The sequence below is a fragment of the Lagenorhynchus albirostris genome, chromosome 5 (genome assembly GCF_949774975.1).
Source record: "Lagenorhynchus albirostris chromosome 5, mLagAlb1.1, whole genome shotgun sequence".
In the NCBI taxonomy this organism is placed as follows: Eukaryota; Metazoa; Chordata; class Mammalia; order Artiodactyla; family Delphinidae; genus Lagenorhynchus; species Lagenorhynchus albirostris.
The window spans coordinates 78,405,413-78,424,316 of NC_083099.1; the positions used below are offsets into that span (position 1 = coordinate 78,405,413).

General features: G+C 39.9%; 1 protein-coding gene and 1 non-coding gene across 2 annotated transcripts in view; one reads left to right on the forward strand and one right to left on the reverse strand.

Annotated features, from left to right (window-relative positions):
- Window positions 1-18,904, forward strand: part of GOLGB1 (golgin B1) — an 85,903-nt gene that overhangs the window by 53,346 nt on the left and 13,653 nt on the right. Inside the window, exons 13-15 of the mRNA XM_060150503.1 lie at window positions 1,211-6,411; window positions 7,281-9,192; window positions 15,092-15,270. Coding sequence (XP_060006486.1) covers window positions 1,211-6,411; window positions 7,281-9,192; window positions 15,092-15,270 — 7,292 coding nt within the window. The remainder of the gene's footprint in view (window positions 1-1,210; window positions 6,412-7,280; window positions 9,193-15,091; window positions 15,271-18,904) is intronic.
- Window positions 1,070-1,142, reverse strand: TRNAG-CCC (transfer RNA glycine (anticodon CCC)). Its single transcript has one exon. It is a non-coding gene; the product is annotated as a tRNA-Gly (tRNA).

An 18,904-nucleotide genomic window follows, 5' to 3' on the forward strand; every position in this document is an offset into this window, starting at 1 on the left:
CTCATTGTGGAGGACGGGTTCTAGGCGCACAAGCTTCAGTAGTTGCAGCACGTGGGCTCAGTAGTTGTGGCTCGCGGGCTCTGGAGCGCAGGCTCAGTAGTTGTGGCTCACGGGCTTAGTTTTTCTGTGGCATATGGGATCTTCCCAGACCAGGGATTGGACCCATGTCCCCAAACTCATTTAATAAAATACTAAATTTGCCATGAGATTCACTGGTTTTGTTTCCCAAGAAAACAATTATAGAATAATTTATGTGGATTGAGCAGTCTTAACACAGTAATCCTTGTAATAGTAACTTGGTTAATATTTTGTAAAACAGGTCCATAATGTCTTCCCAATCCCCAACAGAACTCCTTTTTGATTATTTTATCCTGGCAATTTATCTCAATCAACTTGTTTGATATTTGTCTGTTAATGGCTGTCTTATCTAATACTTCCCATTTCAATAGATAGTTTAGGAAAAGGAATTCCTAACTTCCTCCTTGGCATGGGATGAAACAAAAATTTAATTCATTTCCTGCTTCCCTTTTTATTTTTAAGCAGTTCTTAGGAGAAATAAGTAGTTTTAATCTGAAGGAAAAGTTTCCCAAGTGAGGAATATTTAGAAAATGAGTCTCAGGTTTCCTTAAGTGTTATGAATATGACATGACCTCAGTGCAGCATTGACAGGATGCCCTCAGAGGTCCAAGTTGGGAAAACTGATTTTAAAAGTATTTAGCAGTGTTATGTTAGGAAGGTTTGGACAGAAAAGTTTTAGGTTTTGGAAAATGCACAAAATACCAGTTTTTACTTAGGCTCCTTTCTCCCTCCCTTCCTCCCTCCCTCCCTCCCTCCCTCCCTTCCTTCCTTCCTTCCTCCCTTCCTCCCTCCCTCCCTCCCTCCCTCCCTTTCTTTCTTTCTAATAAATTTATTTATTTATTATTTATTTATATTGGAGATTTATTTATTTTGGCTGCACTGGGTCTTCGTTGCAGCACGCAGGCTTCTCTAGTTGCGGTGCACAGGCTCTAGAGTGCACAGGCTCAGTAGTTGTGGCATGAGGGCTTAGTTGTGGTATGTGGGATCTTAGTTCCCTGACCAGGGATTGAACCTGGGCCCCCTGCATTGGGAGTGCGGAGTCTTAACCACTGGACCACCAGGGAAGTCCCTACTTAGGCTCTTTTCTATAAAACATTTGATTGAGGCTTTTTCTTTCTTTTTTTAAAAACAGATGAGCATGGTTGATATTGCCAGGCTCAACAACAGCTCTTCTGCTGAGGAAAGTGGACAAGATGTCCTGGAGAACACATTTTCTCAGAAGCATAAAGAACTATCCACTTTATTGTTGGAAATGAAAGAAGCCCAAGAGGAGATTGCATTCCTTAAGTTGCAGCTTCAAGGCAAAAGGGCAGACGGTGACCCTGAGGTCCCTGACCAAAAAGAAATGAAACAGACAGAGAGTGAAGGAATACCTCCAGTTAAAATGACAGTATTGCTTGAAGATACAGGGCAACATTTTCCCCCCATGCCAAATGAAGAGAGCGGTCTTCCAACAACTGAGAAAGAAGAACAGATGAGCACTAAATACCAACACAGAACATCTGAGGAAATATCTTTAAGTGACACTGGAATGGAATTAAAATCAGCAAAGCAGGATGATGATGATAAATCCCCTTCTGTGGTATCAGGTATTTGTCAGTATCACCAGGATGAATTGGAAAGGCTAAAAGGTCAAATTTTGGAGCTTGAGCTAAACCTTCATAAAGCAGAAGAGATCTATGAGAAAAATTTAGATGAGAAAGCTAAGGAAATAGGCAGCCTAACCCAGCTGATTGAAGAGTTTAAGAAAAATGCTGAAAACACCAATAGTGCATTCACTGCTTTGTCTGAAGAAAGAGACCAACTTCTTTCTCAGGTGAAGGAACTTAGTGTGGTAACGGAACTGAGGGCTCAGGTACAGCAACTGGAAGTGAACCTTGCAGAAGCAGAAAGGCAAAAAAGACTTGACTATGAAAGCCAGACTGCTCATCACAACTTGCTCACTGAACAGATCCACAGTCTCAGCATAGAAGCCAAAACTAAAGATGTAAAGATTGAAGTTTTACAGAACGAACTTGATGATGTGCAGGTTCAGTTTTCCGAGCAGAGTACAGTGATCAAAAGCCTGCAGAGCCAGCTGCAGAAGAAGGAAAGTGAAGTGCTCGAGGGGGCAGACCGTGAGCGGGATATCTCAAATAAGATGGAAGAACTTTTACAGGCTCTTTCACAGAAGGAACTTGAAATAGCAAAAATGGACCAACTCTTACTAGAGAAAAAGAAAGATGTGGAAATCCTCCAACAAACCATCAAGGAGAAGGATCAGCAAGTGACAGAAATCAGCTTTAGTATGATGGAGAAAATGGTTCAGCTTAATGAAGAGAAGTTTTCTCTTGGGGTTGAAATTAAGACTCTTAAAGAACAGCTGAATTTATTATCCAGAGCTGAAGAGGCCAAAAAAGAGCAGGTGGAAGAAGATAAAGAAACTGTTTCTGGCATTAAACAGAATTATGATGAGCTGAACCCAGTAGGGCTAATAAGTAAAGAAGAACTTCAGTATGAATTAGACCTTGTAAAGAAAGAAAGTGAGCAGAGAAAAAGAAAACTCCAGGCTGCTCTTATTAACAGAAAGGAACTTCTACAGAGAGTCAGTAGATTAGAAGAGGAATTGGCCAAAGTGAAAGATGAACCCAGGAAAGACACCCCACTCAGTGAGAGTGAGAGGAGGGATATGGAGGAAGATAAAGAAAGCAAAAAAGACTCAGAAAAATGTATGACTTCTAAGTGCCGAGAAATAGAAATGGTAATATCTTTAAAACAGGTAATATCTGAGAAGGAAGTGGAACTAGAGCACATAAGGAAGGATTTGGAAGAAAAGGCAGCAGCTGAAGAACAGTTACAGGCTGTGGTCAAACAGATGAATCAGAATTTGCAAGAGAAGACAAACCAAATAGATCTGCTCCAAGCAGAAATCATTGAAAACCAAACAGTTATCCAAAAGTTAACCACAGGTAACAAGGATGCAGGTGATGGAGAGTCAGCAGCACCTGTAAAAGTAGCAGCAGCCATCAGTCCACTTGGTGCAGGTAGTGGAGAACACTGGAAACCAGAACTGGAAGAAAAAATAGTGGACCTTGAAAAAGAAAAGGAGCAACTTCAAAAGAAGCTACAGGAAGTATTAACCTCTCGCAAGGTGATTCTAAAAAAGGCACAGGAGAAAGAAAGACATCTTCGGGAGGAGCTCAAGCAACAGAAAGATGACTATAATCGCTTGCAAGAACAGTTTGATGAGCAAAGCAAGGAAAATGAGAACATTGGGGACCAACTAAGGCAACTACAGATTCAAGTAAAGGAATCTTCGGACAGAAAACTCCCAGGCAGTGGCCAGCAGGTTCCAGGTTCTCCCACTCAAGGTTTAGAAGAACCTTTATTCAAAGCCACAGAGCAGCAACCTGCTCAACCTGCTTCAGAGTCTGACTTGTACCCAGACTGGCCTTCTCATCCTGGAGATACAAATGGTCTGCAGGGCAATATTGCTATTGCCCAGATTAAGACACAGCTGAAAGAAATAGAGACTGAGAAAGAAGAGTTAGAGTTGAAGGTTAGCTCTACAATAAGTGAGCTGACTAAAAAATCAGAAGAGGTATTTCAGTTACAAGAGCAGATAAATAAACAGAATTTAGAAATCCAGAGTCTGAAGGCAGCGTCCCATGAAGCTGAAGCCCACACAGAAAGCCTGAGGCAACAACTGGAAAGCAGTCAACTAGAAATCACTGGATTAGAACATTTAAGAGAATTACAGCCTGAACTAGATGAACTGCAAAAACTCATAAGCAAAAAAGAAGAAGAAGTTAGATACCTTTCTGGACAGCTTAGTGAGAAGGAAACAGCCCTTACTAAAGTACAGACAGAGATAACAGAACAAGAGGATTTAGTGAAGGCTCTGCATACAGAACTGGAAATGCAAGCCAAAGAACATGATGAGAAGATAAAGCAGTTACAGGTGGAGCTTTGTGAAATGAAGCAGAAACCAGAAGAGATTGGAGAAGAAAGTAAAGCAAAGCAACAAATACAGAGGAAACTGCAAGCTGCCCTTATTTCCCGAAAAGAAGTACTAAAAGAAAACAAACGTCTCCAAGAGGAGTTGTCTTTGGCCAGAGATAACATTGAACATCTCACCCAGTCTCTGGCAGATGTGGAAAACCAAGTTTCTGCTCAAAATAAAGAGAAAGATATATTCTTAGGCAAGTTAGCTCTTTTTCAGGAAGAAAGAGACAAACTCATTGCAGAAATGGACATATCTTTAATGGAAAATCAAAGTCTCAATGGTTCTTGTGAAAGTCTGAAATTAGCTTTGGAGGGTCTTACTGAAGACAAGGAAAACTTAGTGAAAGAAATTGAATCTTTGAAATGTTCTAAGATTGCAGAAAGCACAGAGTGGCAAGAGAAACACAAAGAGTTACAAAAGGAATATGAAATTCTTCTGCAGTCCTATGAGAATGTTAGTAATGAGGCAGAAAGGATTCAGCATGTGGTAGAAACCGTGAGGCAAGAGAAGCAAGAACTATACGGCAAGTTAAGAAGCACAGAAGGAAACAAGAAAGAAACAGAAAAGCAGTTGCAGGAAGCTAAACAGGAAATGGAGGAGATGAAAGAAAAGATGAGAAAGTTTGCTAAATCTAAACAGCAGAAAATCCTAGAGTTGGAAGAAGAGAATGAGAGGCTTAGAGCAGAGGTACACCCTGCAGGAGGTACATCTAAAGATAGCATGGAAGCACTTCTTTCTTCCAATTCTGACATGAAGGAGGAACTAGAAAGGGTCCAAACAGAGTATAAAACCCTTTCTAAGGAGTTTGAGGCTTTAGTGATGGAGAAGGACTCTTTAAGTGAAGAGGTTCAGGATTTAAAGCATCAGATAGAAGGTAATGTATCCAAACAAGCTAGCCTGGAGGCCACTGAGAAACATGATAACCGGATGGTTGTCACTGAAGAGGCAACCCAGTCTACTCCAGGTGAGGCCCATGAGCAAAGCTCTCCAAGTATGAACCTAAGGTCTGAAAATTCAGAATCCATTCATTCAGAGAACAGTGCCAAGCCTGATATAAGTGAGAATGTCAGCTTACATGATGAAATTAATAATTACCTACAGCAGATGGATCAGCTCAAAGAAAGAATCACTGAATTAGAGGAGGACAAGCAGAAAGACAAGGAATTTAGCCAGACTTTAGAAAATGAGAGAGCTGCTTTATTGAGTCAAATATCAGCTAAGGATGCTGAACTAAGAATGATTCAGGAAGAAGTAACCAAAATAAACTCATTAAATCAGCAAATCCAAGAAGAACTTGCCAGAGTTACCAAGCTAAAGGAGACAGCAGAGGAAGAGAAAGATGATTTGGAAGAGAGGCTTATGAATCAATTAGCAGAACTTAATGGAAGCATTGGGAATTATTATCAGGATGTTACAGATGCCCAAATCAAAAATGAACTACTAGAATCTGAAATGCAGAACCTTAAAAAGTGTGTGAGTGAATTGGAAGAAGAAAAGCAGCAGTTAGTCAAGGAGAAAACTAAGGTGGAATCAGAAATACGAAAGGAATATATGGAGAAAATACAAGGTGCTCAGAAAGGGCCTGGCAATAAAAGTCATGCAAAGGAACTTCAGGAGCTGTTAAAAGAAAAACAGCAAGAAGTAAAGCAGCTGCAGAAGGATTGCATTAGGTACCAAGAGAAAATCAGTGCTCTGGAGAGAACTGTTAAGGCCTTAGAATTTGTTCAGACTGAGTCCCAAAAAGATTTGGAAATAACCAAAGAAAATCTGGCTCAAGCCAATGAACATCGCAAGAAGGCAGAAACAGAATTAGCTAGCTTCAAAGTACTGCTAGATGACACTCAAAGTGAAGCAGCAAGGGTCCTAGCAGACAATTTCAAGTTGAAAAAGGAGCTTCAGTCAAATAAAGAATCAGTTAAAAGCCAAATGAAACAAAAGGATGAAGATCTTGAGCGAAGACTGGAGCAGGTAGAGGAGAAACACCTGAAAGAGAAGAAGAATATGCAAGAGAAACTGGATGCTTTGCATAGAGAAAAAGTCCACTTAGAAGAGACATTTGGAGAGATTCAGGTTACTTTGAACAAGAAAGACAAGGAAGTTAAGCAACTTCAGGAAAACTTGGATAGTACTGTGGCCCAGCTTGCAGCTTTCACTAAGAGCATGTCTTCCCTCCAGGATGATCGGGACAGGGTGATAGATGAAGCCAAGAAATGGGAGAGGAAGTTCAGTGTTGCTATTCAAACCAAAGAAGAAGAAATTAGACTTAAAGAAGAGAATTTCAGTGTTCTAAAGGATCAGCTTAGGCAGATGTCCATCCACATGGAGGAATTGAAGATCAACATTTCCAGGTAAATGAATGATGACTTTTTTTGCTCTTCCAAAGGTAATTGAAGGCAAAGGAAGTCTCTATTTAAACTATTTCTATTCCCTTTAATATTATGGGACTGATTTTGGTTTAAATTCTCCCTGAAGATGTATTCCCTCTCACTTCTGTCTCTCTCGCTCTCTTGCAAATGACTTACAAATGACTTTCTGCTACAACTTGTATTAACATGAAAAATTTACATCTGCTTCTCTACCCATCTTTCTATTGAGAGATCTCTTAGATTTCTTCCTTTCTTCTCATTTCCATTATCCTTGTCTGAATTTTTACCATAGTACATATTATTGTACTCTCAAATTACTGCCTTAGCCTCTGAAACGATCTCCTCTTTTCTCTTCCTCATATTCCACATAAATTCATACTGCATATGCCTGCTAGAGTTACTTTCTTCAAACTCCAATTTTATATCACTTTTCAAGCTCAGGAAATAACAGTGTCCCCCACACTTTGTACTCTCATTTTTAGTAGGATCCTTCTGCTCTGAGACAGGTCTCCTCATTGCCTCTCATACCAAGATTATTCCGTTAAGGGGCCAGACAACAGCTTGTCTAGAGCAAAGAACAAAGTTGGGGGCACTTTTTAGAGTGTCCAAGGTCATGTCACTAAATTAGCAACATACTTTGGAGTTTATTTTTGTACGAATTCTTAGGTGCGTTATACCTTTAATACAGAACATTCAGTAGAGCTAATACCTCTTTATTAAAAAGATGAACACCTTCAATTATGAATATTTATTCACTTGTAGATCTGAGTACATGTTTTAGTATGTGTTCCTTAGGCATCAAGTACTTTTCCCTTGAAATCTGTAATTAATGACCTTCTCTCTCTTTCTAGGCTTGAACATGACAAGCAGATTTGGGAGTCAAAAGCTCAGACAGAAGTCCAGCTTCAGCAGAAGATCTGTGATACTCTACAGGGAGAAAACAAAGAACTTTTTTCCCAGCTAGAAGAGACTCAACATCTGTACCGTAGTTCTCAGGATGAATTAGCTAAGTTGGAATCAGAAATGAAGATTCTCAGAGACCAGTCAACTGATTTAAATAACTCTTTAGAAAAATATAAGGAAAATAAAGAAAATTTGGAAGGGATCATAAAGCAGCAAGAGGCTGATATCCAAAATTGTAAGTTCAGTTATGAACAGCTAGAGACAGATCTTCAGGCCTCCAGACAACTGACCAGTAGGCTGCATGAAGAAATAAACATGAAAGAGCAGAAGATTATAAGCCTGCTTTCTGCCAAGGAACAGGCAGTCCAAGTAGTTGCTGAACTGCATCAGCAGCATGACAAAGAAATTAAAGAATTGGAAAATCTGCTGTCCCAGGAGGAAGAGGAGAATACTGTTTTAGAAGAAGAGAACAAAAAAGCTGTTGACAAAACCAATCAGCTTATGGAAACACTGAAAAACATGAAAAAGGAGAACATGCAACAGAAGGCTCAGTTGAATTCCTTTGTTAAATCCATGTCTTCTCTCCAGGATGACCGAGACCGTATAGTAGGTGACTACCACCAGCTGGAAGAGCGACATCTCTCTGTGATCTTGGAAAAAGACCAACTCATCCAGGATGCTGCTACTGAGAATAATAAGCTGAAGGAAGAAATTCGATGCTTGAGAAGTCATATGGATGATCTCAATTCTGAGAATGCCAAGCTCAATGCAGAACTGATCCAATATAGAGAAGACCTGAACCAAGTGATATCAAGGAAGGACTGTCAGCAAAAGCAGCTCCTTGAAGCTCAACTTCAGCAGACTAAGGAGGTGAAAAGTGAGTATGCTAAATTAGAAGAAAAGCTCAAGGAGTCTGAGGAAGCAAAGGAGGAGCTGCAGAGGTTCTCTCTTGCCCTACAGGAGGAGAAACGAGGTTTATCTAAAGAGATTGAGAACTTAAAAGTATCTCTATCCCAACTAAAGAAACAATTGACAGCCTTGCAAGAAGAAGGTACTTTAGGAATATTCCAGGCCCAATTAAAAGCAAAAGAAGGAGAAGTAGAGAAGTTAAATACTACCCTTTCTTTGTCTCAGAAGAGAATTACAGAACTGGAAGAGGAATTGGTTCGTGTTCAGAAGGAAGCTGCCAAAAAGGTAGGTGAAATTGAAGATAAACTGAAGAAAGAATTAAAGCATCTTCATCATGATGCAGGGATAATGCGAAATGAAACTGAAACAGCAGAAGAGAGGGTGGCGGAGCTAGCAAGAGATCTGGTAGAGATGGAACAGAAGTTACTCATGGTCACCGAAGAAAATAAAGGTCTCACAGCACAAATCCAGTCTTTTGGAAGGTCAATGAGTTCCCTACAAGATAGTAGAGATCATGCCAATGAGGAAGTTGAGGAACTGAAAAAGAAATATGAGGCCAGTCTGAAGGAGTTGGCACAGCTGAGAGAAGAGCAGGGCCTCGTAAGCAAAGAGAGAGATGTTCTTGTTTCTAAAGCTGCGTTTCCAGTTAACTCCACTGAGGATAACAGCTTGCCCCACCTTGAGAAACTTAACCAACAGCTTCTATCCAAAGATGACCAACTGCTTCACTTGTCCTCACAACTAGAAGACTCTTACAACCAAGTGCAGTCCTTTTCCAAGGCTATGGCCAGTCTACAGAATGAGAGAGATCGCCTGTTGAGTGAACTGGACAAATTCCGCAAGTCAGAGGAAGGGAAGCAGAGGTCTGCAGCCCCACCTTCAACCAGCCCAGATGAAGTACAGAGTTTAAAAAAAGCTATGTCATCACTTCAAAATGACCGAGACCGACTAGTGAGTATCTAGGTTTCTCTTTCCAATCTTCTTTTGAGAGTTTTTGAAACTTTCTTTAAATTGATTTTCATTTTTATAGAAAATGATAAAAAAAATTTATTCATATTATCTGGGCATTCTAGGACGATTCAAACCTCTTAGGCTGGGTTTAATACCCTATAGTTTGTTTTTGCCTCTCTTTCCAGCATCCTCTTTTACTGCTTCTCTACTCATCCTCTTCATTTCAGCCAAACTGATTTACTCACCCACAAACTGATCTACTTACCCACGTTATTGTCCTCTGAACCAAAATGTCCTCTCCATTTTCCTTTTTTGGGCACATATTTCCTACTCTTTAAAGGTTGCCCCAGAGCTCAAATCCTCTGGCTACATTTCCAGATCGCTTGATTGTCTATTACCTTCTGTCTGTACTTCCCTAGTGCTTCTCTTTTCCTTTGTCCCATATTGCCTTGATATATATGGGTGTGTGTGTATGTGTGTGTGTGTTTAATTTCTATACCCTTATTTTTTATTTCCACAATTAAATTGTAAACTCTTGGTAAATGTGTCATGTCTTATACTTGTTCATATTTCCCATGGTTTTTAGCAGAAGGGTATTTAATCATATGGTAGATAATCAAAAATTGATGTATATTCTCTATATGTGTTACTGAAAACACTTTTCTCTATTTTGTGAAATTGTCGTGTAGGGAAATTATAGGAACTTTTGAGACTGAGGCTTTTATATCTGCCATGAACAAGTCATAAAGCCTAGGCAGGGTTATAAATCACATGAAGGCCTGACAGTCTGACTCAATGATATTGCATACAGGCTCTGCTACAGCCGCTGAGGCCCTTCTGCATACTTACTGAATGTATTGTTAGTTGTCCATCAAATCTTCTTTTCCACATATCTTGTTCTCAGTCTGTCTCATGAGCATTGAAGTTTCTAGTCTCTTAGCCACTGGCTGCATGTACAATAACTTATTTCAATCACTATGAGTTTAAACATTTAGCCTAGGCCAGCGGTTTGTCACCTCTGCCTACACTATGCTTCCTTTCCCTCAGGACCACCCAAGAGATGAGCTAGGTCTGAACGGAGCTTAGGTGACTTTGGTTTTCTTTATGTAATTAGTCAAAGGGAAGTTTCGCAAATGAAGTCCGAGGGTCTAAGTGGCAAGGAGTTAACCCAGGGGATTCTAGGATTCTACTAGGGCATGACAAACAACTCTGAAAACATTCTGGAGTTTTCATATGTGTTCAAACTTCCTTAGGATTTTCCCTACCTAAAGGCTGTAGAGCAAATCTCTAGAGGTGCCTTTTTGTTTGTCTATACTTATTTCAGTCTGAAAATGATTTGAGGTAGCATATAAAGATATGAACAGTTTTTCAAGGTAATATAAGGTGAGGAACTGGGAAGGAAAAGAAAATTAGGATCTGAGAGAAAAAGATTAAACCAGAAGTAAGTTTAGTTTAGGAGTAAACTTATCCCAAAGGGCTATCACAATATCCTATTAGAAAGATGGACCACTAATTTTGCTCTGAGGTCTGGCAGCCATCAGAAGTACGGAATTTTAAAACCTTGTGTATGAATTGCAGTGTCCATATTTTAGGGAAAAGGAAGAAAGTAAAACTACTTGGAACAGATAAGAATAGTTATTCTTTAAGTATTGAGGCCTGTAAGAAATTTCTTCTGTGTTTCCATAGGGAGGTCACTATGAAGTTATGAAACATTCTTTACTTCTCTACAGTAAATATAATAATTGTTTTATAGGATTTTTATTTAGCTGTCCCTTGATGTAAGTGCATAGCAAAAGAATTTTGAGTAATTCACTGAAGTTACCTCTGCAAGTGGCTAAAATGCAGTTCCAGACACACAGCTTTCTGATGATCTGCTCTATTCCAAAGGTAACATTTAGAGTATCTGGACTAGAGGAGTGAGTGGATTGCATAAAGAATATATGTTTGCTTTAAAACAAAACAAAAATATGTTTTTAGTTTAGTTTTGGGTTAAAAGATAAAGCTATACACATATATTTGATGAGTCACTAAATTCTACAATGTTTGATAAGAAAAACAAACAGTAGCATTCCCAACCCTGTTTCTCCTTCTTCTGAGGCAATCTGCTTTCAACTCTTTTAATTTGTTATTTTGGTGTTTCCTCAGTAGCTAAATATCATGTTTATAGTGCATCTTGGCTTTTCATTCTTTGCATTAGCTGTTGACTTTCTTATATGCTAACAGGGTTTAGTTCTCTTTACTCCCTCTTTTTTTTTTTTTTTTTTTTTTTTTTTTTTTTTGCGGTGTGCGGGCCTCTCACTGTTGTGGCCTCTCCCATTGCGGAGCACAGGCTCTGGACGCGCAGGCTCAGCGGCCTTGGCTCACGGGCCTAACCGCTCCGCGGCATGTGGGATCTTCCTGGACCGGGGCATGAACCCGTGTCCCCTGCATCGGCAGGCAGACTCTTAACCACTGCGCCACCAGGCAAGCCCACTCCCTCTGTTTTCACAGTATACACGTACATTTTCAATATACAACCCCTTCCCCATTGTCCTGATGTAATTTAATTTTAATTTTGATTAAATCAATATTCAATGTCTACATTTTTATGACTACAAATGCTATTAGACCTGAGACATGTGTTACTGTTAGTTTCCTCAACACCTTTGTTTTTCCTGGAGTGAATAACTGCGTTTTTGTTGTTGTTGCTTACTTAGTTTTCTTTGTACTTATCAATGTAATTAACGCCAGATTTACTGCCATTTAATCCACATTTTTCAAGATGTTTATTCCTATCTATTTAGTCTTCAGGAAGAAAATTCTCTTGGAATCTCTTTTTTGCTCTTAAATGAATCAGTTGCCCTGTACTCCTAGGACACAGTTTTCATCTTAGAATATCTCCCTCCAGGGCTTCCCTGGTGGCACAGTGGTTGAGAGTCCGCCTGTCGATGCAGGGGACACGGGTTCGTGCCCCGGTCCGGGAAGATCCCACATGCTGCGGAGCGGCTGGGCCTGTGGGCCATGGCCGCTGAGCCTGCGCGTCCGGAGCGGGAGAGGCCACAGCAGTGAGAGGCCCGCGTATGGAAAAAAAAAAAAAAAAAAAAGAATATCTCCCTCCATTTCTCTCCTGTGTTAGAGTTCCTGTTTCTTGTATTCCGTGTTTTCCTCATCTTGGTTTTGTGCCATGATGTTGTTGGAATAAATCATTCAGCAGCTCTCTAAGTAAAGATACAGGGGAGGTAAATTTATTGAAAATGTCTTATCTCTTACACCTGATTGATAGTTTGGCTGAGTATAGAATTCTAGGCTGAAAATAATTTCCCTTCAAAATTGTGAAGACATTGGTCTGTTCCCTTTTAGCTTACATTGTGGTTCAGGAGTCTAAAGATATTCTGATCCTTGATCCTTTGTGAGATAGTTCTGTCTCTGTCTCTCTCCCTCTCTCCCTCATCTCTTATCTCTTTCTCTCTCTCTGGAAATACAGCTGGACCTTGAACAACATGACTTTAAAATGCATGGGTTCACTTATACGTAGATTTTTTTCAGTAGTAAATACTACAGTACTACAGGATCAGTGGGTGGTTGGCTCTGTGGATGCAGAACAGCGGATATATTCAGTAGAAGAACCGCATATATGAAGGGCCAACAATAGTATACATGGATTTTTGACTTCACAGTGGGTGGATACCCCCACTCCTTCCTTGTTCAAGGGTCAACTGTAAATGGAATCTTTTAGTCTTGTGTGTTCTGACATTTCATGATAATGTATTTTGGTGTGGGTCTATTTTTATCATTCTCTCTAGTCCTTTGAATCTAAGTCATGCTCATCAATTTTGGGCAATTCTTTTGAATTCTATTTTACCATTTTCCCCCATCCTTTTTCTCTATTGCCTGTTTTTCCCTGGAAATCCTGTTGTTTAGGTGTAGGGCCTTCTGGATTGGCTCTATAATTTTCTTACCTTTTTTATTGTTTTTGCTTTACTTTGGGAAGATTTTCTCACGTTCATCATATGAATCCTATATTGAAGTTTTCATTTTTGCTATCATGTTCCTGATTTCTAAAGATTTTTTTTTTCTCATGGATATATATTCTTAATTTATCTCTCCAAGAAGATTGGGGGTAGTTTTATTCTTTGAAATTTTTTCATAATAAGTTTTTCTTTATAATTTTAAAATTTCTACTATAATGTTTCTAATTTCCAATATTCTCTTAAGTCTTTGAGTACATGACATTCTTTCTTCTGCTGATGTCTTCTGAATTACTTTTCTTCTAGTTTCTTTTTATCCCTGCTTAATGTTAGCTGTTCTTCAGGTGAGGGTTAATCCTTGGTTTATTCTTCATGTTTGTGGGCAGAGTCTAAAATGTTTGTGGGTGGGACTTAACCAGCTGTGAGTTTCAGTGCATGGTGATCTTGCTGAGATTTTTGAGGGTAGTCCCCATGTTGATATTTTTAGTTCCTCTTGGGTTGGTCAGATTTTCTAGAGAAGACTTCTCAATTTCCCTTATGGACGGTAAAGGCCTGTGTGCCAGCACTCTTCAAGCTAAGAAGGGGAAAGGCTCCAAGCATTCAGAAAGCACACATTCACTTGATCACCCTTGTTTTGGAGCAGTACCCTTACCTTCTACTGTACCTAGTGTTCCATAGTCCAGAGACACTCTTTTAACTTTTTCTAGAGAATAAAATTCTAGTTGTCTGTCAGAGTAACAAAAAGTGTGGAACTGGGACGGTATTTAGGGATATAGTTGTTCTCAAGCAGTTTTCATCGAATCCTCCTTATTTCAGCTATCACCTCCTCCTCCCTACCCCCATCACCATCTTTTCCAGAGGTACTTGGTGCTGTTAATTCCTGAGCCTTTTGAAGAGTCTGCAGAGTAAATTCTATTGGTTCTTGGCTTTTCCTACTGCCAGCTTAAGACTTGCCTTTCCCAGATCTGTTAAGTCAGTCACCATTTATGCATCTCCTTTTCAGCTTCTAAAATTAATTTTGTTGCTACTGACTCCTCTCTTGTTCTTCTTGTTTTTTATGCTTATAAAATGATGCCTTTATTGTAGCTTTAGTGATGTTTCCAGAGAGGGTGAAAGAGATGTGTGTTCAAGGCCTCTCTCTTTGCCCAGATATCCTGACATTATTTCTTACTACCAAGCTTTTAAAGAATATTGGGGATAAAGAGTTAGAAGATATATCTGGAATGTAGATAGGCAGTTTTGCTAATTAAAGGCAAGTTCATCATCATCATCACCACCACTAACTTTTATGTGTGGAGTGCATTAATTTTCTCGTTGAATTCTCATAATCTTTATGAGGAGTACTATAATTACATTCATTTTATAGGTGAAGGAAATTAAGGCTTAGAAGGTGTGTGGAACATGCATAGCATCACACACTATGTGGGCAGGACAGCTGACTCCAAATTCTAACTGCTCTTAACACTTGGCCTGGGCATCAATGCCTTCTTTATAATCAACATCAGCTAAGCTAGAACTAAGATTGATATTCATGTAAGAAAGTTTAGAAGCCTAGCCAGGGCATATGGCTAAATAGAAAGCCAATCTATCTTTACACTTCTTGTTCTAGGGAGTTACCACCCACCAAGAAGCTGTTAAGTCCTTTAAGTCTATCCTATCTCCGAGTTGTAGATCTAGTGTCAACTTAGAACCTCAGGGCCAGTGGGCTGGGGTTGAAGTTGCAGTAGTGGTCAGGCCCTACAGCCTTGATGGCCGCTCCATCAGGAGATTCCCACCAGCCTGGCTGCTTGTATTTCACCATTTTAGGGATTCATGCTGCCATTATGTCAGTGGACTGTTAGGTGCTGGTAGTCAGTTGTGATGTTGACTGACTTAGCAGGGAGGTGCTGCTGACTTACAGCTGAATGAGTGAAATGTGATGAATCACCCTTTTACTTTCCTTTTGGTTAAAGCTGAAGGAATTGAAGAATCTGCAGCAGCAATACTTAGAGATTAACCAAGAAATCACTGAGTTACGTCCACTGAAGGCTCAACTTCAGGAGTATCAAGATAAGACAAAAACATTTCAGATTATGCAAGAAGAGCTCAGGCAGGAAAACCTCTCCTGGCAGCATGAGCTGCATCAGCTCAGGTATGGTAATCCCTGCTATTTAACCCTTTTCTTTTAGTTTTTTTTAAATGAAATAATTATAGATTTATGGGAAATTGCAAAAATAGTACAAAGAGCTTTCATGTACCCTTCATCCAGTTTCCCATCACTATAGTACAATTTCAAAACTGGGAAATTGATATTGGTACAATTCAGAGATCTTATGCAGATTTCACACCAATTTGACATTCACTCAAGTATGTATATAGTTCTATGCAACTTTATAATATGTGTGGACTCATGTAACCACCACTACAACAAAGTATACAGCTGCCCTATCATCACAGATGTGTCCTTTGTGCTACTAGTTTATAGTCACACTTTTCCCCTCCCTCCCATCCCCATATCCCTAACTTTTGGCAACCACTAATCTGTTCTCCATTTCTATAATTTTGTCTCATTCTGAGAATTTTTTAAAGTATACAACCTTTTGAAATTAGCTTTACTCATGCATAATGCCCTTGACATCCGTTAACATCATTGTGTGTATCAATACTTCATTCTTTTTATTGATGAGTAGTATTTCATGGTATGAATGTACTGCTTTAACCATTCACTCATTGAAGGACATGTGTTGTTTCTAATTTTTAGCTCTTATAAATAAAGCTGCTATAAACATTTGTGTATTGGCTTTTATGTGGACAATAAGTTTTAATTTCTCTGAGATAATTGCCCAGGAGTGCAAATGCTAGGTCATATAATAAGTGGCGTTTAGTTTTTTAAGAAACTGCAAAACTGTATTCCAGAATGACTGTATCATTTTATACTCCTACCAGCAATATATGAGTGGTCCAGTTTCAATATCAAATGCTACATCCTTATCAGCATTTGATATTGTAACTAAATTTTAGTTTTTTACAGGTATGTAATGCTGTTCCACTGTGGTTTTAATTTGCATAATGGCTACTAATGTTGAACATTTTTTTACATGCTTATCTATAGGTCCTTCTTGATGAAATATTTGATCATGTGTTTTGTCTATTTTCTAAGTGGGTTGTTAATTTTTACTGTTGAGTTTTGAGAGTTCTTAATGTATTCCAGATACGGGTTTTTGTTTTTTTCGTTTGCTTTTTTTCTCTCTCTAGTTGTGGCGTGCAGGCTCCAGGGCATGTGGGCTCTGTAGTTTGCGGCACACGGGCTCTCTAGTTGAGGTGCGCGAGCTCAGTGGTTGTGGTGGGCAGGCTTAGTTGCCCCACGGCATGTGGGATCTTAGTTCCCTGACCAGGGATCAAACCCGCACCTCCTGCTTTGGGAGGTGGATTCGTTACTGCTGGATCACCAGAGAAGTCCCCAGACACAGGTTTTTTTGTCAGATACATGGCTTGCAAATATTTTCTTCCAGTCTGCAGTTTATTTTTTTCATCCTTCCATTGAGAAGGTCTTTTTAATTTTGATGAAATCAATTTATTGATTACTTTTCTCTTTATTCAAATTCAGTAATTTTTATTGTCTGTCTTCAAGTTCACTGATAATTTTTCTTTTTCCTTCATCACTTCCAATCTGCTATTGAGTCCATTGAGTTAGCTTTTTATTTTGGCTATTGTAGTTTTCCATTCTAAAATTTCCATTCAGGTCTTTGTATCTTGCTGAGGCTTTCTCTGTTTTCATTTATTTCCAGTGTGTTAGTAGTTGCTTGTTGAAGCATTTCTATGATGGCCACTTTAAAATACTTCTAAATTCCATATATATAGTTCCAACATCTCTGTCATCTCGGGTGTTGTAATCTATTGATTTTCTTTTCTCAATCAAGTTGTGATTTCCCTGGTTTTTAGTATGATGAGTGATTTTCAGTTGTAACCTGGACGTTTTGGAGTCCTATAAGTTTTAAGACTCAATCTTACTTAAATCTTTGGTAGGCTTCCACTGACACCATGCCAGCAGGGGAAGGGGAACACTGCCACTTTACTGCTAGAGGAGGGTGAAGTCCAGTGGGCTACTTACTCAGCCTTCATTGATAACCCCTAGTGGGAGGCAGTGCCCTGATACTGCCAGAGGAAGTCCAGGCTCCCCACTTAGTACTCCACTGAGACTGCAGTTAGCAGGGAGCAGTGCCTCATTACTGTTAGGTGAGAGTAGAAGTCTAAGCTCCACACATGGCTTCCATTGATACCACTCAGGGGTGTGGAGGGCAGCACTTCATTGTCACTGGGCAGTGGTGAAAGTCCAGGCTCCCCACTTAATCTCCACTGACACTGCAGGAGGGTGATTGAGGAGGGGCACCTGTTACCACTGGTTAGTGCCCACAGTTCAAACTTCCCTCTGGCCTCTTCTGTTACTACCTCTGCAGGAACAGGGGGGAACATTTTAGTCTGTTATGGGTAGAGGTGGATGTCCAGTCTCCACATGTTGTCTCCAATGACACCGTAGCGAGGGTGAGAGTGAGGGTGGTTAGAGAGAGGCACCTCTTTACCAGAGTGATGGACAGTCCAGTGTACACACTTGGCCTCTTCTTCTTCTTCTTCTTTTTTTTAATATTTATTTATTTGGCTGCACTGGCTCTTAGTTGCAGCATGAGGGATCTTTATTGCCGCACGTGGAATCTTTAGTTGCAGCATGCAGGATACTTAGTTGCAGCATGCGGGATCTTTTAGTTGTAGCATGCGAGCTCTTAGTTGCAGCATGTGGGATCTAGTTCCCTGACCAGGGATCGAACCCAGGCCCCCTGCATTGGGAGCGCAGAGTCTTAACCACTGGCCCACCAGGGAAGTCCCCACTTGGTCTCTTCTGACACCACCTAGCATGGAGGGTGAGGTGCACCTAGTTACCTCCAGGCAAGAATGACACTAATCTGTTCACTAAGAGTTTGTTAATGGCGGTAGGGAGATACTGTAGTCTTTCCATGGCGTTCTGCTGCAGTTGGGTGGTTATTGTCATTAATGTTTCTGTCTTGCTAGTCCTCCCCTTCCTGGGCCTTTGGCAAAAGACAGCAAACTTTTCTTGGCACTCATTCGTGTTCTAAGTTGTTGGATCCTCCCTCACCCAGTTTGGGATATGTAGAATTCAAAAAGGAAAACCAGTGAAGTCACCACCATGTCATTCCTTAAGTCCTAGAGTCCTGAGCTTCTCTACCTTCTTCTCCATCTTTTCCAGTCGTCTTATGTTTGGTTTTATATATAATTTCCAAGGTTTTTTTATCTATACTTAGTGGGTGGAATAAGGAAAACTGCATCTACTCCATCTTGTCTGGATCTAGAAATCCAAGCCCTTTTCCTTTAAAGATGACTAACAGTGCTATATGTTCTACTAGAGGGAAAAAAATTATGATAGGAACTCAAATTTTGGATGGTTTTTTAATTCATTGTTTCAGATTTGATCTGAAAAGTAAAGGTAAAGAATAAGTGCTTAACAGTGTATAAAAACAGGTCCTGTTGTTGCAGCCTCATTGTTGGGACTTTATTACTGTTTAGTGTAAGATGGTGGTACATGCCACCTTAGTAAAATCAAACCCAAAGCTTTCAGAGTTTGATACTAAAAGGGGAATCTCCATGTTGGAAAGTGCTGCTGATCAAGCAGCACCTGCTTTGTCTCACCTGCTGCTACAGGACAAACATAGGCAAGTGAATACAGAGAATATGAGGTGGAATCTAGAGTCCCATCCAGGTTACATTATCTACCA